Source organism: Cherax quadricarinatus, chromosome 10, assembly GCF_038502225.1.
Source record: "Cherax quadricarinatus isolate ZL_2023a chromosome 10, ASM3850222v1, whole genome shotgun sequence".
Lineage (NCBI taxonomy): Eukaryota > Metazoa > Arthropoda > Malacostraca > Decapoda > Parastacidae > Cherax > Cherax quadricarinatus.
Window position 1 is genome coordinate 13801221 of NC_091301.1, and position 24265 is coordinate 13825485.

The window sequence follows — 24265 nt, forward strand, 5'->3', positions numbered from 1 at the left end:
TCCTACACCTGTACAACCCACTCCCACACCTGTACAACCCATTCCCTCAGCTGTACAACCCACTCCCACGCCTGTACAACCCACTCCCACACCTGTACAACCCACTCCCACACCTGTACAACCCACTCCCACACCTGTACAACCCACTCCTACACCTGTACAACCCACTCCCACACCTGTACAACCCACTCCCACACCTGTACAACCCACTCTTACACCTGTACAACCCACTCCCACACCTGTACAACCCACTCCTACACCTGTACAACCCACTCTTACACCTGTACAACCCACTCCCACACCTGTACAACCCACTCCTACACCTGTACAACCCACTCCCACACCTGTACAACACACTCCCACACCTGTACAACCCACTCCTACACCTGCACAACCCACTCCTACACCTGTACAACCCATTCCTACACCTGTACAACCCACTCCCACACCTGCACAACCCATTCCCACACCTGTACAACCCACTCTCACACCTGTACAACCCATTCCCACACCTGTACAACCCACTCCAACACCTGTACAACCCACTCCCACACCTGTACCACCCACTCCCACACCTGTACAACCCACTCCGACACCTGCAAAACCCACTCCTACACCTGTACAACCCACTCCCACACCTGTACAACCCACTCCCACACCTGTACAACCCATTCCCACACCTGTACAACCCACTCCCACACCTGTACAACCCACTCCCACACCTGTACAACCCACTCCCACACCTGTACAACCCACTCCCACACCTGTACAACCCACTCCCACACCTGTACAACTCACTCCCACACCTGTACAACCCACTCCTACACCTGTACAACCCACTCCTACACCTGTACAACCCACTCCCACACCTGTACAACCCACTCCTACACCTGTACAACCCACTCCTACACCTGTACAACCCACTCCCACACCTGTACAACCCACTCCTACACCTGTACAACCCACTCCTACACCTGTACAACCCACTCCCACACCTGTACAACCCACTCCTACATCTGTACAACCCACTCCCACACCTGTACAATCCACTCCTACACTTGTACAACCAACTCCTACACCTGTACAGCCCACTCCTACACCTGTACAACCCACTCCCACACCCGTAAAACTCACTCCTATTCGTCATAACTCGATACGTTTTACAGCGAGACTCTCTCTCCTTGACACTTACATCAACACTGTTCCTACACTTACATCAACAATGTTCCTACACTTACATCAACACTGTTCCTACACTTACATCAGCACTGTTCCTACACTTACATCAGCACTGTTCCTACACTTACATCAGCACTGTTCCTACACTTACATCAGCACTGTTCCTACACTTACATCAGCACTGTTCCTACACTTACATCAGCACTGTTCCTACACTTACATCAGCACTGTTCCTACACTTACATCAGCACTGTTCCTACACTTACATCAGCACTGTTCCTACACTTACATCAGCACTGTTCCTACACTTACATCAGCACTGTTCCTACACTTACATCAACACTGTTCCTACACTTACATCAGCACTGTTCCTACACTTACATCAGCACTGTTCCTACACTTACATCAGCACTGTTCCTACACTTACATCAGCACTGTTCCTACACTTACATCAGCACTGTTCCTACACTTACATCAGCACTGTTCCTACACTTACATCAGCACTGTTCCTACACTTACATCAGCACTGTTCCTACACTTACATCAGCACTGTTCCTACACCTACATCAGCACTGTTCCTACAGCCATAACATTCACTGCGGATACCTATAGTGATTATCTTTGTTTTATTTTTTTCGGTCCTTTCTTTTTCATGTGATCATTAGCGAATGTGTCGTTGGTTCACCCTCAAGGTTCCAACGGTTGTGTATCTTCATAAAACGATGGTTCGCTTTGTGCTGGTACATTGTATTTCATGACTGGCCAATTTTAAAAAAAAATTTTGGTTCCCCCCCCCCCCAAAAAAAAAAAGATGTACAGCAAACTTATCAACACCATTACTCTGATTTCACTTGATATTCTGGGTAATCTTAAATTAAAAATATGGCATAACTTTTCAAATGTATGTCATTTTAAGATATAATATTTTGGTATATTATACAAACGCTTTAAAGTTTGGCATTTAAAATTATTATTATAATCAAAAAGAAGCGCTAAATATATACAGCGCTTGGCATTTAAAAGCATTACCCTTAAAGTTAAAGCATTAAAACAGTGGGTATCTGTCATTTAAAATTCTCACAGAACCCCAACAGATAAATACATGAAAACGTAACAATGCTGAAGAAACATTTAGAAATTATGCGGGTAAATTTTACAGCCTATGTCCCGAATTATTTCACCGCCATAATTGTGAAGAAACTCTGGTACATCAGTTTGACGTTAATGATACTGATGCAGCTCAGAGTCAAGTGGGACTTTAAGGTCACCAGGTCACAATAATATCCCACCTTCGTGCCCACCTTCTCAGGTCATCACGTCTAATACATCTGGACCTCCAGGTATTATTACAGTATATACTTCTTAAAATTATGTGAAAAAAAATTATGCGAGTAACAGTGACACATGGGTGGGCTGTATATTCGGAAATATCAATTACTTAAACTGAGTAATTTGTTTGGGTGATTTTTTATATAAACAAATAAATTACATTAACAATTATAAAGGAGATTTACATATTTCACCAAATTAAGATTTGTAGTCATATCCTAACGTCTCCCTTTCGGTACGCAATTTATATTAGCCAATACAAATTAGCATAATTATAGTGAGAATTAATACTCTGGGAGGCGGACATTACGTTTGGTGTGAACTTCATCAATTTCTGACGATACAGCTTCTGTTACACCTTGGTTGATTTCACTGGAAGATTCACCCTATTTCCCAGTTCCTTGAGAGAGCCAACACTCCCACTTAAGACGTCTACCCGGGTCTTACTCGATTCAGTTTTTCATTTTTTTTTTTTGACCTCTTCCCTTGGGTCAAGGAGAGAGCCGAGACCAGCAGTCAACCTTCCACACCTGTGTCACCATCACTGGTGTCTCCTGCCATCTACACAACATATACCCCACACTCAGTTGGAAGCCCTCACTTCCTCACAAGTAATTAATTGGTGGTTTGTGACTACCATTAATGCTTTATATTTACATTACATTAATTTAACACTTCACATACACACTACTAATTGTAGGAACATTTAATTTTCCACACAGATACTCAATAGTGTGAAAATGTTCATGATACGTTTTATATGGCTTTATCATGTTTCTAAAAGAATTCTATAAATGATATAATTAATGAGTGTTGCAGCAGACCACTGAATAGATACTCCCCAGACGGAGCCAAGGCAGGGTTACCACTCTTGGAAAAGACCAGGGCCGAGAGAGTACCCGCGAATAAAAAAAAAAAAAATACGTCGCTAGCTGAGCTTGCTACCACCTGCAGCTCATAAGACTGCCATCCCCACGAGCCCCTTTGGGGCGGGGCAGATGGCAGACCAGAGCCCTAGCTTCTCCCTACGAGCCCCGTGAGGGTGGGGACTGTGGCTAGGCCTGGGGACACTTGGTCCCAAAGATGAGGGGGTACTTGTACCTCCTCCCATGGGAAACTTAGGTCTCGAGATACTCCCCAGATAGGAGCCAAGGCCGGGTCACCACTACTTGGAAAAGACCCGGGCCGGGAGAGTACCGGCGAATAAAAAAAAATACGTCGCTGTCAACACTTTACATTCAAACAGTTGGTCTGATGCTTACACTGAGAACCACTCTAGAACTAGAAGAACTCACAGGTAAGGACCCACAGGGGGTGAAGGGAAAGTGAGGATAGGTAAAGAATAAGTGGGGAAGAGGAAAAGGCTACAGAAAAAAAAGGGCCGGGGCTAAACCCAAAAGGGTAGACCCAGCAGCAAAGGCGTTGTGAACTTCTCTGTGACAGTAGAGTACGACTTAGGGTCACACATTCAGCAGATGGAGGATCGAACTTCCAGTGCACCCATACAGGTTTAGCGCTTCACATTAATATAATAAAGATAATTTAGATTATTATTATAATCATGGGAAGCGCTAAACCCGTAGGATCATACAGCGCCTGTGTGGGAGGGGGGGATGGAAGGCATTCAGGCATAATTCACGGAACTGGAGCACAGATCCAAGTCCCTAGAACAAGAGCCCCTCACCAGCGTCAAGGAACCTCCCTTGAGGGGGAAGATAATTTAGAGACTTTCTTCCCACTAGAGTTCTGGCATTAATCTCGGTCCATCACGTGGAAATTCTTCAGATAAATTCCCTGTCGAGAAAAACTTTCCTATATTTCATTATTATTATATCTTTACTAGGCACTAAATTGAAGTGAAATTCCTTGCATTTATTCGGTTGTCTCCAAAGCATATTCACCAGAATTTTCTTTGGTATAACTCTCAAGGATATTTCCTCACTTTAAATTTCTGTGCTGACACAAACATACATGCCTGCTAAGGCTGAGTAAAATTAGTTAGTATATACTATAATACATTCTGCAATTAGTGCATCTGTATACTTTTTTCCGAACATTCCTTAAATTAAAAAAACTATTAATACATGTCTTTACAGGGTGGTATTTTTTGGAACAATTTATTCAGCGTGTCAGCCGGGGAGAGAGCACAACGGTGTCCATGTTGTAAGTACCAACTTCCAGCCTAGTTTGCAATAATTTTATTTTCTTCATAATGCCTAAAAAGAAATTTTGAAATTTAGCTTACCGTAGGAATTATGATTCTTGATATATATAATAAAGAATTCAGGATTTAATATTTCTCTGGGTTGAGATATTACACAGTAATCTTTTTATGGTTTGATTATTTCTTAACTCACTAGGTTTTTTTTATTGTTTGCACAGTAAAAAGTATAATCATCCTTGTTTATTGCACTAATTGACTTTTATTATGGTTTGATTATTTCTCCACTTGCGATAATTCCTTATACGATCAATAAATAGTCTGTAGATATAGTGATATAATAATCTATGAACATCAATTAATGCATAAATTAGCTGTTTATTAATTAAAACAGTCTCGCCAGGCAAAAATTATTTCTATAATGGTTCACTGGAAAGTAAATATTGAATATTCATATTGTTCGTAACGAAACTATAAAATATCTTTTTTTTTTTCATGCTGAAGGACCTTAAAGCAGTATGATAACTTGGAAGTTATATTATCTATACTAACTATGTAGATGTCAAAAGTGCTTAAACACATGGAAAGTTTATATCCCATGATAAATACCTCTATATAATAGTGGTTCAGACAAACGACCAGTTGTACATCATGTTCAAAGCTCCATCGTTTCTTCCTGTATTTCATTGATCACTCAGCTGATGTCTCGCAAGAATAAACTTTGATTTAACTTTCGATTGGTGACGCCTCATCAAAATCTAAAGTACTGTATGTAAACTTTGGCAAAACGTTTAAGTATTGTAGCATATATGAATAAATTTAAAGTGTCTTTACGAAAATTTATGTTTATGTTTTATGAAAGGAATCAAACCAAAATGTCAGTTATGTAGAATATATAAACCTTGACTGAATTATCTAATTATCTGTAACTGGTTTTAAGAGCCTGAGGCCAAGCCTTCATATATATATATATATATATATATATATATATATATATATATATATATATATATATATATATATATATATATATATATATATATATATATATATATATACTGCAACAGAATTACAGAATATAAAAAATACAATCCACAAAATCATAGACCACGTGATACCATAATATGTAATTTAGCCACAAGGAAAGCTAAATAATTCCCAGCTCTCGTGATATCTCCATCACGTTCCTTGAGACAGTAATTTGTATATCACTAAAACACTTATAATTGCTTCACTTTCCTTGCGATCAAAATGTGTAGTTACAAATGTCGAAGCAAACAAATTTTTCACCGATTTCTTTTATAATGTTAGATTTCGTGACCAAATGGAAATCATATTCAGGATGGCTCCTGCAGGTGTGTGAAGTCAATATGATACACATTGTGAAAAAAAAATGTATTTTGAAACCAAGGACAGTTGTCACCATAAGAGCCTTGTAGCAGCATCAATATCAGAGTGCCAACAGCATTTAACATAAACAGTGGTGCCAGAAATGAGCAATAACAGCATCTCAAACAATAGCAACCATAATATCAACATCAGTAACAGTACCAAGACTAGTTAGCAAACAACAATAGCTGTAAAGCAAAAATATTCAGTATCAAAAACAAAGATTTTAAAAGTCACATTACTTGCAGCATCAACAGAAAAGTCCTCAAGTAATAAAATTCTCACCAAGTGTTCATGAAACCTTCATTACACCACATCAGAACAATGGTAAGACAGGTATCATTAGTAAACTCTACGTTGCTTTGTAAATATTGCATTTTATATATATATATATATATATATATATATATATATATATATATATATATATATATATATATATATATATATATATATATATATATATATATATATATATATATATATATATTCAAGGTTGTATGCATGTAGATTTGAAAGGGCACAACAATGTATCTTAGCCATGGTAAAATTTTAGCATATGGTTACCTAACTTAAAAAGGTTATATGAACCTATTCCTGTGTAAATTCCCGGGTTTGAGGCCAGCATGCTGTGGGTCACACCATCATATCACTCTAAGGAATCATGGTCAAGATGATTTGGTTAACATCCCGTGATATATCTGACACAACTTGAGATGTCATTAGCATAGGCTCAGATCCTGGTTCCGCTGAGGTGAGATTCTTGTCAAATGTTACGCAAAACCTAATGTTATTTCCATAGCCACGTAGTTAATAAGTTAAGGAAAAGTGTTCCTTTCCATATGGTCTGAGTCCTTACAGTTCAGTTTCTTTCATCTTGTTACAATCGCAGTATTGTGGATTCTCAGATGTGTGTGCATGTACATATATATGTATATAAGCTATTTATCTCAGACCATCAGAGGATTCGAACCAATGTACCATCACTCCACACCTGCAATGTCAGGTACATAGCATTGTGTTCGTGACTGCTAGCATGGAATATTAGGTGCACTGGTTTGCATTCTCTCTTGGTTTGAGATATATTGTTTGTAAATAATTACACAGATGTTCACAAATTGCTAAGCGCGCTCGCGCACGTACACACAAACACACACACACACAAACACACACACACACACACACACACACACACACACACACACACACACACACACACACACACACACACACACACACACACACACACACACACACACACACACACACACGTGAAGCAGTATCGCTAAATAGTGCTCCCAGGATTTAGCGTTCTAGTGGCTGTCCTAAGATATTATTAGCGGTCATCGTACGTGAGTGAATCAGTGAACATACCTACAAGAGTGTAATAGCTTTCAAGAGTGCGAATAATGTGATAAGATCAAGAATTTTACAATTTAAATTTGAATGAATGGTGAGTGAGGGAGGGTAGCAGTCAGCTGATCAGGCTGCTGGTGCAGTGTTGACACAAAATATCCAAACAGTTAATTGGGTTAACGGTGTGATCTGAAATATTAACAAATACATATGTTAGTTGGTTATAACAGCAGTGTAGTGATAAGGTCATAAAAGAGTGATTAAGTAAATACTGAAAGTAAGAAAAAATTAGTCAATCCCCAGCTGTTGGTGTTGTGAAGGTAGCTAACATCATCAGACTTGTTATGACCATAATACTATACTAAAGAAAAAAGCGGGAATACCAAGTCTTAAAAGAAAAAGAAAATAAAAACTTGAATGCATGATAAAGTTCCTGAAGGAGTTACAAAATTGAAGGAGTTGATAGCAGCCACCAGCAGGAACCTCCATTGTTGTGCAGACGACATCACTTGCCTATTTGTGGTTAATTTTGGTTAGTGTCTAAAGTCTCAGTGTCTCGCCCTGCTGGTTGTATGCTATACCATCACTCTCTCCCTATTTCAGTACCTGGAGTTTACCTGGAGAGAGTTTCGGGGGTCAACGCCCCCGCGGCCCGGTCTGTGACCAGGCCTCCTGGTGGATCAGCGCCTGATCAACCAGGCTGTTGCTGCTGGCTGCACGCAAACCAACGTACGAGCCACAGCCCGGCTGATCAGGAACTGACTTTAGGTGCTTGTCCAGTGCCAGCTTGAAGACTGCCAGGGGTCTGTTGGTAATCCCCCTTATGTGTGCTGGGAGGCAGTTGAACAGTCTCGGTCCCCTGACACTTATTGTATGGTCTCTTAACGTGCTAGTGACACCCCTGCTTTTCATTGGGGGGATGGTGCATCGTCTGCCAAGTCTTTTGCTTTCGTAGTGAGTGATTTTCGTGTGCAAGTTCGGTACTAGTCCCTCTAGGATTTTCCAGGTGTATATAATCATGTATCTCTCCCTCCTGCATTCCAGGGAATACAGGTTTAGAAACCTCAAGCGCTCCCAGTAATTGAGGTGTTTTATCTCCGTTATGCGCGCCGTGAAAGTTCTCTGTACATTTTCTAGGTCGGCAATTTCACCTGCCTTGAAAGGTGCTGTTAGAGTGCAGCAATATTCCAGCCTAGATAGAACAAGTGACCTGAAGAGTGTCATCATGGGCTTGGCCTCCCTAGTTTTGAAGGTTCTCATTATCCATCCTGTCATTTTTCTAGCAGATGCGATTGATACAATGTTATGGTCCTTGAAGGTGAGATCCTCCGACATAATCACTCCCAGGTCTTTGACGTTGGTGTTTCGCTCTATTTTGTGGCCAGAATTTGTTTTGTACTCTGATGAAGATTTAATTTCCTCATGTTTACCATATCTGAGTAATTGAAATTTCTCATCGTTGAACGTCATATTGTTTTCTGCAGCCCACTGAAAGATTTGGTTGATGTCCGCCTGGAGCCTTGCAGTGTCTGCAATGGAAGACACTGTCATGCAGATTCGGGTGTCATCTGCAAAGGAAGACACGGTGCTGTGGCTGACATCCTTGTCTATGTCGGATATGAGGATGAGGAACAAGATGGGAGCTAGTACTGTGCCTTGTGGAACAGAGCTTTTCACCGTAGCTGCCTCGGACTTTACTCTGTTGACGACTACTCTCTGTGTTCTGTTAGTGAGGAAATTATAGATCCATCGACCAACTTTTCCTGTTCTTCCTTTAGCGCGCATTTTGTGCGCTATTACGCCATGGTCACACTTGTCGAAGGCTTTTGCAAAGTCTGTATATATTACATCTGCATTCTTTTTGTCTTCTAGTGCATTTAGGACCTTGTCGTAGTGATCCAGTAGTTGAGACAGACAGGAGCGACCTGTTCTAAACCCATGTTGCCCTGGGTTGTGTAACTGATGGGTTTCTAGATGGGTGGTGATCTTGCTTCTTAGGACCCTTTCAAAGATTTTTATGATATGGGATGTTAGTGCTATTGGTCTGTAGTTCTTTGCTGTTGCTTTACTGCCCCCTTTGTGGAGTGGGGCTATGTCTGTTGTTTTTAGTAACTGAGGGACGACCCCCGTGTCCATGCTCCCTCTCCATAGGATGGAAAAGGCTCGTGATAGGGGCTTCTTGCAGTTCTTGATGAACACAGAGTTCCATGAGTCTGGCCCTGGGGCAGAGTGCATGGGCATGTCATTTATCGCCTGTTCGAAGTCATTTGGCGTCAGGATAACATCGGATAGGCTTGTGTTAATCAAATTTTGTGGCTCTCTCATAAAAAATTCATTTTGATCTTCGACTCTCAGTCTGGTTAGCGGCTTGCTAAAAACTGAGTCATATTGGGACTTGAGTAGCTCACTCATTTCCTTGCTGTCATCTGTGTAGGACCCATCTTGTTTAAGTAGGGGCCCAATACTGGACGTTGTTCTCGATTTTGATTTGGCATAGGAGAAGAAATACTTTGGGTTTCTTTCGATTTCATTTATGGCTTTTAGTTCTTCCCGCGATTCCTGACTCCTAAAGGATTCTTTTAGCTTAAGTTCGATGCTTGCTATTTCTCTGACCAGTGTCTCCCTGCGCATTTCTGATATATTGACCTCTTTTAGCCGCTCTGTTATTCTTTTCCGTCGCCTGTAAAGGGAGCGCCTGTCTCTTTCTATTTTACATCTACTCCTCCTTTTTCTTAGAGGAATAAGCCTTGTGCATACATCGAGTGCCACCGAGTTAATCTGTTCTAGGCATAAGTTTGGGTCTGTGTTGCTTAGTATATCTTCCCAGCTTATATCGGTTAGGACTTGGTTTACTTGGTCCCACTTTATGTTTTTGTTATTGAAGTTGAATTTGGTGAATGCTCCCTCGTGACTAGTCTCATTTTGTCGGTCTGGGGCTCCACGCATACATGTCTGAACCTCAATTATGTTGTGATCTGAGTATATTGTTTTTGATATGGTGACATTTCTTATCAGATCATCATTGTTAGTGAAGATGAGGTCTAGTGTATTCTCCAGTCTAGTAGGCTCTATTATTTGCTGGTTTAAATTGAATTTTGTGCAGAGATTTAAAAGCTCGTGTGAGTGTGAGTTTTCATCAGAGCTGCCTCCTGGTGTTATTACTGCAACAATATTATTTGCTATATTCCTCCATTTTAGGTGCCTTAAGTTGAAATCCCCCAGGAGCAAGATGTTGGGTGCAGGAGCTGGAAGATTTTCCAGACAGTGGTCAATTTTTAACAGCTGTTCCTGGAATTGCTGGGATGTTGCATCCGGAGGCTTGTAGACTACCACAATGACTAGGTTTTGGTTCTCGACCTTTACTGCTAAAACTTCCACTACGTCATTTGAGGCATTAAGCAGTTCTGTGCAAACAAGTGACTCTGCAATGTACAGGCCAACCCCCCCCCTTTTGCCTGTTCACTCTGTCACATCTGTATAGGTTGTAACCTGGGATCCATATTTCGTTGTCCAAGTGATCCTTTATGTGGGTCTCAGTGAAAGCCGCGAACATTGCCTTTGCCTCTGCAAGCAGTCCACGGATGAAAGGTATTTTGTTGTTTATTGCTGGCTTTAGACCCTGTATATTTGCAAAGAAGAATGTTATCGGACTGGTGGTATTGTTGGTACTGGGGGGGGATTTTTTTTCCGGCATTAGTATCTGTATCTGTTGGTTTGGAGTGGAGGCCATCGACTGTGGTTCCACTCCAGGAATGACTGGATTTGGTGTACGATTTCTGCCATTTCCTGCCAGTTTTTTTTCCTTCCTGGCACTAAAAAACCTCTCCCTCTTGAGTGGCTGTGGCTACCCAGGTTTTCCCATGGCCTGGATGTTTTGTATCTTTTTGTACCAGGAGATAGATAGTGGTAACCCTGATAATGTTTAGTAAATTATCTAAATATCTCCAAGTAAACTCCAGAAGAGTTGTGTAGCCTAGTGACCCCCCCTGACAGCGACAAGCTAGTAAACAAGTACGTACATATAAACACACGTGTGCACCCGTAATTATTATTATAATAAACATTAGTATATATTAATAAGGAATTGAGTGAGAAAAAATAATCCTATAATCTTCAAAAAGTAAAGTAGCGTAGTGTGCGAAGATCTGGGCCGGGAGAGTACCGGTGAACCAACAACAATAACAAATAGTGTTAACGTGACAACCCCCCCCCCCCTCTTTTTCAGAGAACGACAAGCTAGTAAACACACACACACACACAAACACAAGTGTACACACAAACACAAGTGTACACAATTAATATTATATAGTATATATTAGTGTATATTAATAAGGAATTGATTGTGAAAAATTTTTTATAATCTTCAAAAGAGTAGCGTAGCCTAGTGTGCACACGCACACCCATACACCCACATCCACACACCCACACACACCCACACACACCCACACACACCCACACACACCCACACACACCCACACACACCCACACACACCCACACACACCCACACACACCCACACACACCCACACACACCCACACACACACACACACACACACACACACACACACACACACACACACACACACACACACACACACACACACACACACACACATACACACACACACACATACACACACATACACACACACACACACACACACATACACACACACACACACACACACACACACACACACACACACACACACACACACACACACACACGCAACACACACACACCACACACATACACATAACACACACACAACACACATGCAACACACACACACAACACACACAACACACACAACACACACAACACACACACACACACACACACACACACACACACACACACACACACACACACATACACACATTGCCAGACTCACACATACACTCCCCCCTCCCCCACCGACATCTCACTCCTTCACCTGATCCCTCCCCTCCCCACCTCTCCCTCCTTCCCCCTCTCCCTCTCCCACTCACCCACTTGCTCCACTCTCCTTCCCACTCTCCCACATAGCCAGAGTTCCTCCTCTACCTCCCCCCCCCCACACTCTGACATACACAATACTAACCTAACATACAGAATTACATAGGTTTCCTACTCTGAGGCAATCAGGATAAAACAAAAATAGGTTGCCAGAGAGCAACAAGAAAAACCAAGGGACAGGAGGAGGAAACTGCAAAGGAAGATTGGGCAGCAGAGCTAACAAAAAGGGAACATGAATGGGAAAAGAAACTAGAAGAACTTAGCATGAGAATGGAAGAGAGGATAGACATGGAAAGCAGGAAGTGGGAGGTGCAAGTCAAAGCAGCAGAGGCCAGGATACAGAGTTTAGAAGAGGAACTGAAAAATCTGAAACAGCCTAAAGAACTAAAGAACATTTTGGGATTGACAACAGAGACTGCTACCTCAGTCACAAATAAGGGGACTGTAGGGAAAGAAGGAGCAAAACTGCATGTAGAAGCTCAATCAGTGGAGACTGTAGTAAATGAAAGAGCTAAGCTATATGTGGAGGCCCTAACAGACCACAGCAGAGCCCAGGGAAAGCCGAGAAGGGAAAATGACAGGCCACTGAGCCCAAGTACATTAGCTAGTGAAACTGAAGAAAGGAAAGCTGCAATGGAAGAAATCAAATTGAATGAGGGGATACACAGGGATATGCAGTGGGAGAATGAAAGGGTGAGGTCAGTCTTTGTGTATGAGCTCCAGGAAGTTGAAGGGGAAACATATGAAGCAAGAAAACAAGGTGAAAAGAAAGCAATTGAAAGCATCATGAAAGCAATAGGAGAAGACGACATGACCCAGCTGAAAATTTTCGGAGAATAGGGGGGTTTGTAAAAAAAAGAACCCGGCCAGTGAAAGTGACCTTCAAGGCAGAATCGACTCGGAACAGGATCCTGCAGGAGAAAGCATGATTAAGGGACATGCCGGCATACAGGAAGGTGTATCTCGACCGCGACAGAACACAAGCAGAAAGGCAGAAACAGAGAGAGATGGTACAAAGGCGAAAGGAGGAAAGAGGGGATGGAGAAGACAGACAGGAGATCCCAGACACAGGAAGATCAAATACAGCCTCCCTCACAACTTCCTATAGAAGCCTCCCAACCAGGTCAACCCCAGTGCAACCAAACACTCTAAACTAAAACACCCATGCCACATCCAATGCCCCCACCCACTGCATTACAAACTCCACCCCCACAGCAACCACCCATAGTTTCTTATCAGGTCTCCCACTTCCCCAACCCCAATACACCTCCCAGACCACAATCTTAGAAAAGAAGTTGAAGGTGTGGTATACAAATGCAGATGGAATAACAAATAAGTATGAGGAGTGGCACGAAAGAATCAAGGAGACATCCCCAGACATAAAAGCACTCACAGAAACAAAACTCACCAGAATAATAACAGATTCAATCTTATCATCCGGATATCAAATCCTCAGGAAAGACAGAGGGAGGAGAGGGGGAGGAGGAGTTGCACTGCTCATTAAAAACCAGTGGGGATTTGAGAAAATGGAAGGAATGGATGGCACTGGCGAAAGGGACTACTTAGTAGAAATAATCCAGTCTGAGGGACATAAGGTGATAATTGCAGTAATGTACAACCCACCACAGAACTGCAGGAGGCCAAGAGAAGAATACGATGAGAGCAACAGAGCAATGGTCGACACACTAGCCGAGGTGGCAAGGAGAGCACACAAGGGGGGAGCAAAGTTACTAGTTATGGGTGATTTCAATCACAAGGAGATTGACTGGGAAAACCTGGAGCCCCATGGGGGTCCCGAAACATGGAGAGCCAAGATGATGGATGTGGTACTGGAAAACCTCATGCATCAACATGTTAGAGACACTACCAGAGAGAGAGGAGAGGATGAACCAGCAAGACTGGACCTTGTATTCACCTTCAGTAGTTCTGACATCGAGGATATCATGTATGAAAGGCCCCTGGGAGCTACTGATCATGTGGTTCTGTGCTTCGACTACATAGTTGAGCTCCAAGTGGAGAGAGCAGCAGGAATAGGGTGGGAAAAACCAAACTACAAACGGGAGAACTACTCAGGCTTGAGGAACTTCTTTCAAGACATTCAGTGGGAGAGGGAACTGACAGGAAAACCAGTACAAGAAATGATGGACTATGTAGCAACAAAATGCAAGGAGGCAGAGGAGAGGTTTGTTCCCAAGGGAAACAGAAATAATGGGAAGAACAGAACGAGTCCTTGGTTCACCCAAAGGTGTAGGGAGGCAAAAACTAGGTGTACTAGAGAATGGAAAAGGTACAGAAGACAGAGAACTCAGGAAAATAAAGAGATTAGCCGAAGAGCCAGAAACAAATATGCACAGATAAGAAGGGAGGCTCAGCGGCAATACGAAAATGACATAGCATCGAAAGTCAAGACTGACCCGAAGCTGTTGTACAGCCACATCAGGAGGAAAACAACAGTCAAGGACCAGGTAATCAGACTGAGGAAGGGTGATGGGGAATTCACAAGAAGCGACTGGGAGGTATGTCAGGAGCTCAACACAAGATTTAAAGAAGTATTTACATTGGAAACCAATAGGACTCCAGGAAATCAGAGCAGTGGGGTGCACCAGCAAGTGCTGGATGAGGTACATATAACCAAGGAGGAGGTGAAGAAGCTGCTATGCGAACTTGACACCTCAAAGGCGGTGGGACTAGACAACATCTCTCTGTGGGTCCTTAAAGAGGGAGCAGATACATTGTGTGTACCATTAACAAAGATCTTCAAAACATCATTTGAAACTGGGCAACTCCTCGAGGTATGGAAGATGGCAAATGTAGTCCCAATTTTTAAAAAGGGAGACAGACATGAGGCACTAAACTACAGACCTGTATCACTAACGTGTATAGTATGCAAGGTCATGGAGAAGATCATCAGGAGGAGAGTGGCGGAGCACCTGGAAAGAAACAAGTGTATAATTGACAACCAGCATGGTTTCAGGGAGGGAAAATCCTGTGTCACAAACCTATTAGAGTTTTATGACAAGGTGACAGAAGTAAGACAAGAGAGAGAGGGGTGGATCGACTGCATTTTTTTGGACTGCAAGAAGGCCTTCGACACAGTTCCTCACAAGAGGTTACTGCAAAAGCTAGTGGATCAGGCACACATAACAGGAAAGGCACTGCAATGGATAAGAGAATACCTTACAGGGAGGCAACAACGAGTCATGGTACGTGATGAGGTGTCAAAGTGGGCGCCTGTGACAAGCGGGGTTCCACAGGGGTCAGTCCTAGGACCTGTGCTGTTCTTGGTATATGTGAATGACATAACGGAAGGGATAGACTCAGAAGTGTCCTTGTTTGTGGACGATGTGAAGTTAATGAGAAGAATCAAATCGGATGAGGATCAGGCAGGACTACAAAGAGACCTGGACAGGCTACAAGCCTGGTCCAGCAACTGGCTCCTTGAGTTTAACCCCGCCAAATGCAAAGTCATGAAGATTGGGGAAGGGCAAAGAAGACCGCAGACACAATATAGTTTAGATGGCCAAAGTCTGCAAACCTCACTCAAGGAAAAAGATCTGGGGGTGAGTATAACACCGAGCATATCTCCTGAGGCGCACATCAATCAGATAACTGCTGCAGCATACGGGCGCCTGGCAAACCTACGGATAGCGTTCCGATACCTCAGTAAGGAGTCGTTCAAGACTCTGTATACCATTTACGTCAGGCCCATACTGGAGTATGCAGCACCAGTTTCGAATCCACACCTAGTCAAGCACGTCAAGAAATTAGAGAAAGTGCAAAGGTTTGCAACAAGACTAGTCCCAGAGCTACGGGGATTGTCCTATGAAGAAAGGTTGAGGGAAATCGGCCTGACGACACTGGAGGCCAGGAGGGTCAGGGGAGACATGATAACGACATACAAAATACTGCGCAGAATAGACGAGGTGGACAAAGACGGGATGTTCCAGAGATGGGACACAGACACGAGAGGTCACAATTGGAAGTTGAAGACTCAGATGAATCAAAGGGATGTTAGGAAGTATTTCTTCAGTCATAGAGTAGTCAAGCCGTGGAATAGCCTAGAAAGTGAAGTAGTGGAGGCGGGAACCATACATAGTTTTAAGGCAAGGTATGATAAAGCTCATGGAGCAGGGAGAGAGAGGACCTAGTAGCAATCAGTGAAGAGGCGGGGCCAGGAGCTATGATTCGACCCCTGCAACCACAAATAGGTGAGTACAAATAGGTGAGTACACACACACACGCACACACACACAGAGGGGTAATAGGGAAGGCACTACAATGGATCAGTGAGTACCTGTTTGGAAGACAGCAGTGAGTCATGGTACTAGGCGAGGTGTCAGATTGGGCGCCTGTGACGAGTGGGGTTCCACAGGGGTCAGTCTTAGGACCGGTGCTGTTTCTGGTATTCGTGAACGACATGACGGAAGGAATAGACTCCGAAGTGTCCCTGTTTGCAGATGATGTGAAGTTGATGAGAAGGATTCAATCGGACGAGGACCAGGTAGAACTATAAAGGGATCTGGACAGGCTGCAGGCGTTGTCCAGCAATTGGCTCCTGGAGTTCAAACCACCAAGTGCAAAGTAATGAAGATTGGGGAAGGGCAAAGAAGACCGCAGACGGAGTACAGTCTAGGGGGGTCAAAGACAACAAACCTCACTCAAGGAAAAAGATCTTGGGGTGAGTATAACACCAGGCACATCTCATGAGGCGCACATCAACCAAATAACTGCTGCAATATATAGGCGCCTAACAAACCTGAGAACAGCATTCCGCCATCTTAATAAAGAATCGTTCAGTACCCTGTACACTCTGTATGTTAGGCCCATATTGGAGTATGCAGCACCAGTTTGGAACCCACATCTAGCCAATCACGTAAAGAAACTAGAGAAAGTGCAAAGGTTTGCAACAAGACTAGTCCCAGAGCTAAGGGGTATGTCCTACGAGGAGAGGTTAAGGGAAATCAACCTGACGACACTGGAGGACAGGAGAGATAGGGGGGACATGATAACGACATACAAAATACTGAGAGGAATTGACAAGGTGGACAAAGACAGGATGTTCCAGAGATTGGACACAGTAACAAGGGGACACAGTTGGAAGTTGAAGACACAGATGAATCACAGGGATGTTAGGAAGTATTTCTTCAGCCACAGAGTAGTCAGTAAGTGGAATAGTTTGGGAAGCGATGTAGTGGAGGCAGGATCCATACATAGCTTTAAGCAGAGGTATGATAAAGCTCATGGCTCAGGGAGAGTGACCTAGTAGCGATCAGTGAAGAGGCGGGGCCAGGAGCTCGGACTCGACCCCCGCAACCTCAACTAGGTGAGTACAACTAGGTGAGTACACACACACACACACACACACACACACACACACACACACACACACACACACACAAACACACACAAACACACACACACACACACACACACACACACACACCCATATACAGGATTTCACACCTTCCTGTGAAGTGATCCTCTAACCCTTCCTTCCCCCCCCTCCTCCCTCTCCCCTCCTCTCTCTTCCTCTCTCTCTCTCTCTCTCTCTCTCTCACTCTCTCTCTCTCTCTCTCATCCTCTCTTCCTCTCCCTCTTCCTCTCTCTCTTCCTCTCTCTTCCTCTCTCTCCCTCTCCCTCCCTTTCCCCCTCTCTCTCCCCCTCTCTCTCTTCCTCTCTTTCTCTCTCTCTTCCTATTCTCTCTCTCTCTCCCTCTCTTCCCTTGTCACTCCCCCCTCTCTCTCTCACTTTCTCCCTTTTTTCCCCTCCTTCTACCCTCCCCTTCTCTCTCTTTCTCCCTCTCTCTCACTCTCTCCCCCTTTTTTCTTTTTCACTTTCTCTTTTAATAAAAAAAAAAAAATGGTTGGGACTCGCAGGAATCAGGGATCAGATGACAATGATACTGGTAGGGAGGAATGGATGGAGGAGCAGTGGAAAAGGATAGAACAAGAATGGGAGAGAAAATTAGGAGAGCTTTCTGAAAAAATGGAGAAAGAGCTCTCTGTGAAATGGGAAAAGAGGTTGGAGAAGGAGACGAAGAATTGGGAGGCACAAGTCGAAACTGCAGTAGCCAGGGTAAAGGTCCTAGAATTTGAGGTAAACAGGCTGAAGCAAGTCTCAGGGGTAGTGACCAGAGAAGACACACCATACGAAGCTGAGAGGCTGAACAGGAAGGAAGGAGATATGAAATATGCTAAGGTCTTATCAGCCTGCAAAGAAGGGCCAGGGAGTGGAAGGGAAGAGCAGATGGGTGCAGATGGAGAGGGAGATAAGTCGAATGCTGAGGCACAACCATGCTACCAAGAGCCACTGGAAAAATCAAGGGAGAAAATGGCCACATACAGACAGGAACCAGAGTCACAGAGGGAGAGGCAATGGGAGGAGGAAAGGGCAAAATCAGTGTTTATCCATGGGCTTCGGGAGAGAGAGGAAAGGACACACACTGAAAGACGGCAGGAAGAAAGAAAGGAGATTGAGAAAATCATCACGGAAATAGGGGGAGAAGACATGGACGAGATTGTAAATTTTCAGAGAATAGGGGGGTACTTGAAGGGGAGAAACCGACCGATCAAGCTGATTCTCAGGACAGAAACAGTGCGGAACAGGATCCTCCAAGAAAAACCACGGTTGAGAAGCTCGGAAGAGTACAAGAAGGTGTTCCTAGACAGAGACAGAACACAAAAAGAGAGACAGCAGCTGAGGGAGAGGACAAAAAAGCGAAAGGAGCTAGGAAAGGAGACAAGGATGGAACCAGCAGAGGTCAGTCAGAGCAGAACAGAGCAGCAAGAGCAAGCACACACACAACTATCCTCAGAACCCCACAACCTATCACACCATCCCAACACATAATACAATCCATACCCACAGCTTCCACCCAACCCCCAACCATAGAATCCCACAGTATACTACCAGGTCTCCCACCCCCACAGGCTCCCCAAACCACAGTGTTGGAAAGGAAACTGAAGGTATGGTACACAAACGCTGATGGAATAACAAACAAGTGGGAGGAGTGGCACGAAAGAGTCAAAGAGGCATCACCAGACATCATAGCAATCACAGAAACCAAACTTACAGGTATGATAACAGATGCTATCTTCCCAACGGGATTCCAGATCCTGAGGAAAGACAGAAGGAACAGGGTGGGGGAGGAGTGGCATTGCTGATCAAACACCGATGGAATTTTGATGAGCTGGAGAGAGGAGACAGCGGAGAAGAAAGTGATTGTATAGCGAGAACGCTTCACTCTGGAGGTCCCAAGGTGATAATTGCAGTGATGTATAACCCACCACAGAACAGCAGGAGGCCAAGGCAAGAATATGACGAGAGCAATAGAGCGATGGTTGACACACTGGCTGCAGTGGCCAGAAGAGCTCATACATGTAGGGCAAAGCTCCTGATCATGGGCGACTTTAACCACAAGGAGATCGAATGGGAGAACTTGGAGCCACATGGGGGCCAAGATACATGGAGGGCTAAGATGAGGGAGGTGGTACTGGAAAACTTCATGTACCAACACGTAAGGGACACTACAAGAGAGAGAGGAGAGGATGAACCAGCAAGACTGGACTTAGTATTCACCTTGAGTAGTGCAGATATTGAGGACATCACATATGAAAGACCCCTTGGGGCCAGCGATCATGTGGTTTTGAGCTTCGAATACACAGTAGAGCTACAAGTGGAGGGGGAAGCAGGAAGGCCAGGACGAATGAAACCAAACTACAGGAAAGGGGACTACACAGGAATGAGGAACTTCCTGAATGAGGTTCAGTGGGACAGAGAACTGGCAGGGAAACCAGTTAATGAGATGATGGAATATGTAGTCACAATGTGCAAGGAGGCTGAGGAGAGGTTTGTACCCAAGGGTAACAGGAATAATGAAAAAGCCAGGATGAGCCCATGGTTCACTCAAAGATGCAAGGAGGCAAAAACCAAGTGTGCTAGGGAATGGAAGAAATATAGAAGGCAAAGGACCCAGGAGAATAAGGAGAGCAGTCGTAGAGCCAGAAACGAATATGCACAGATAAGAAGGGAGGCCCAACGTCAATATGAAAACGACATAGCAGCAAAAGCCAAATCTGACCCGAAGCTGTTATACAGCCACATCAGGAAGAAAACAACCATCAAAGACCAGGTAATCAGGCTAAGGAAGGAAGGAGGAGAGACAACAAGAAATGACAGTGAAGTATGTGAGGAACTCAACAAGAGATTCAAAGAAGTGTTCACAGAGGAGACAGAAGGGGCTCCAGAAAGACGGAGAGGTGGGGTACACCACCATGTGCTGGACACAGTACACACAACCGAGGAAGAAGTGAAGAGGCTTCTGAGTGAGCTAGATACCTCAAAGGCAATGGGGCCAGATAACATCTCTCCATGGGTCCTGAGAGAGGGAGCAGAGGTGCTATGTGTACCCCTAACAACAATATTCAATACATCTATCGAAACAGGGAGATTGCCTGAGGCATGGAAGACAGCAAATGTGGTACCAATCTTTAAAAAAGGAGACAGACATGAAGCACTAAACTACAGACCAGTGTCACTGACATGTATAGCATGCAAAATCATGGAAAAGATTGTCAGGAGAAGAATGGTGGAACATCTAGAAAGGAATGATCTCATCACCAGCAGACAACATGGTTTCAGAGACGGGAAATCCTGTGTCACAAACCTACTGGAGTTCTATGACATGGTGACAGCAGTAAGAGAAGAGAGAGAGGGGTGGGTGGATTGCATTTTCTTAGACTGCAAGAAGGCGTTTGACACAGTACCACACAAGAGATTAGTGCAAAAACTGGAGGACCAAGCAGGAATAACAGGGAAGGCACTGCAATGGATCAGGGAATACTTGTCAGGAAGACAGCAGAGAGTAATGGTACGAGGCGAGGTGTCAGAGTGGGCACCTGTGACCAGTGGGGTCCCACAGGGGTCAGTCCTAGGACCAGTGCTGTTTCTGGTATTTGTGAACGACATGACGGAAGGAATAAACTCCGAGGTGTCACTGTTTGCAGATGATGTGAAGTTGATGAGAAGAGTTCATTCGATCGAAGACCAGGCAGAAATACAAAGGGATCTGGACAGGCTGCAGACCTGGTACAGCAACTGGCTCCTGGAGTTCAATCCCACCAAGTGCAAAGTCATGAGGATTGGGGAAGGGCAAAGAAGACCGCAGATGGAGTACAGTCTAGGGGGTCAGAGACTACAAACATCACTCAAGGAAAAAGATCTTGGGGTGAGTATAACACCAGGCACATCTCCTGAAGCGCACATCAACCAAATAACTGCTGCAGCATATGGGCGCCTGGCAAACCTCAGAACAGCATTCCGACATCTTAATAAGGAATCGTTCAGGACCCTATACACCGTGTACGTTAGGCCCATATTGGAGTATGCGGCACCAGTTTGGAACCCACACCTAGCCAAGCATGTAAAGAAACTAGAGAAAGTGCAAAGGTTTGCAACAAGACTAGTCCCAGAGCTAAGAGGTATGTCCTATGAGGAGAGGTTAAGGGAAATCAACCTGACGACACTGGAGGACAGGAGAGATAGGGGGGACATGATAACGACTTACAAAATACTGAGAGGAATTGACAAGGTGGACAAAGACAGGATGTTCCAGAGACTGGACACAGTAACAAGGGGACACAGTTGGAAGTTGAAGACACAGATGAATCAAAGGGATGTTAGGAAGTATTTCTTCAGCCACAGAGTAGTCAGGAAGTGGAATAGTTTGGAAAGCGATGTAGTGGAGTCAGGATCCATACATAGTTTTAAGCAGAGGTACGATAAAGCTCATGGTTCAGGGAGAGTGACCTAGTAGCGACCAGTGAAGAGGCGGGGCCAGGAGCTTGGACTCGACCCCTGCAACCTCAACTAGGTGAGTACAACTAGGTGAGTACACACACACACATGCACACATGTGGTAATGCTTTATTTACAGCTAGCAAAGTCAGGGTATTTCTCCAGAATGGTCTGTTGTATAGCCACATCATGAGGAAAACAACAGTCAAGGATCAAGTAATCAGGCTGAGGTAGGAAGGAGAGGGGCTTACAAGAAACGACCGAGAAGTATGCGAGGAGCTCAACGTGAGATTTAAAAAAGTATTTACAACGAAGACAGGAAGGACACCGCAAATGCGAAATAGTGAAGTACACCAACAAGTGCTGAACGAAATACACACAACTAAGGAGGAGGTGAACTAGATACCTCAAAGCCGGTGTGACCGGACATCTCTCTGTGTCCTTAGAGAGGGAGCAGAGATGCTGTGTGTGCCACTAACAACACTCTTCAACACATCCATTGAAACCGGGCAACTACCCGAGGTGTGGATGATGGCAAATGTAGTCCCAGTTATTAAAAATGGTGATAGACATGAGGCATTAAACTACAGACCAGTGTCACTGACATGTATAGTATGCAAAGTCATTGAGAACATTATCAGAGTGGTGGAGCACCTAGAAAGGAACAAGCTTATTCACGACAACCAGCACGGTTTCGGGGAAGGGAAATGCTGTGTCAAACATACTGGAGTTTTATGACAAGGTAATGGAAGTAAGACAATAGAGAGAGAGAGTGGTGAGTAGATTGCATTTTCTTGGACTTCAAGAAGGCCTTCGACACAGTTCCACACAAGAGATTAGTACAAAAGCTAGAGAATCAGGCATGCATAACAGAAAAGGTACTGCAATGGATCAAAGAATACCTGACAGGGAGACAACAACGAGTCATGGTACGTGACGAGGTGTCAGAGTGGGCGCCTTTGACGAGCGGGGTTCCACACAGGTCACTCCTAGGACTGGTGCTGTTTCTGGTGTATGTGAATGACATACCGGAAGGGATAGACTCAGAACTGTCCAATATGCAGATGATGTGAAGTTATTGAGGAGAATTAAATCGGATGAGGATCAGACAGGACTACAACGGAACCTGGACAGGCTGCAAGCCTGTCCAGAGCCAATGCTCGCCCGGCAAATCTAAGAGTAGCCATCGGGAATCTCAAGTCTTTATGGTCACTTAATACAGCATATGTCAGGCTCATCTTGGAATAAACAGCGCCAGTATGGAACCCACACCTGAGAAAGCATGTTAAGAAACTGAAAAATGTGCAGAGGTACGCAACAAGGCTTCTTCCTAAATTAAGAACCATGGGCTATGAGGAGAGGCTAATGTAACCGAATCTAACGACATTGGAGTACAGAAGAACCAGGGAATATATGGAAAAAGCATAAATTATTCAAGGGAATTAATAGGGTAGACAGGAACAAGCTGTTTGAGAGGTGAGAAACGAAAACTCGGGGACACAGCTGGAGGTTAAAGAAATAAATTAGTCACAGGGATGCCAAGAAGCATTTTTTCAGTCTTAGGGTGGTAGGAAAGAATAATTTCGGTGAAGTGGAGACAGGGTCTATACACAGCTTTAGGAGCAGGTACGATAAGGCTGACGATGCATGGAGGGAATGAATCAGGCAAGCACTAAGTTGAGAGGCGGGGACAGGAGCTAAGACTCTACCCCTTTAGCTGTCTAAAATTTTCTCTTATACGTTTAAAGATATATATATATTTCATTTATGTTAATGTATAAAATTAATAATTTTGTATCAAAATAACCTTAGAAAACTTACCTAACCTTATTATAAAAAGCGTAATTTAATTTAGCCTAATCGAACTAAATATATTTTAGATAAGTTTACAGTAATTTATTAATAAACAAACACTATGAATTATATTTTTTTCATTAGGTTCAGAACGATTTTTTCGAAATTATTTCATACACAAATTTTCGCTTGCCTTATTCGGCAAGAAGAACATTGCTATTTAAGCCAAAATGGCAAGTTTTACCTATTCTGCACGATATATA

General features: G+C 43.8%; 1 protein-coding gene across 1 annotated transcript in view; it reads left to right on the forward strand.

Annotated features, from left to right (window-relative positions):
• The window catches only part of LOC128687774 (trypsin), a 54242-nt gene that overhangs the window by 2983 nt on the left and 26994 nt on the right, over positions 1 to 24265 (forward strand). Inside the window, exon 2 of the mRNA XM_070083641.1 lies at positions 4605 to 4671. Coding sequence (XP_069939742.1) covers positions 4605 to 4671 — 67 coding nt within the window. The remainder of the gene's footprint in view (positions 1 to 4604; positions 4672 to 24265) is intronic.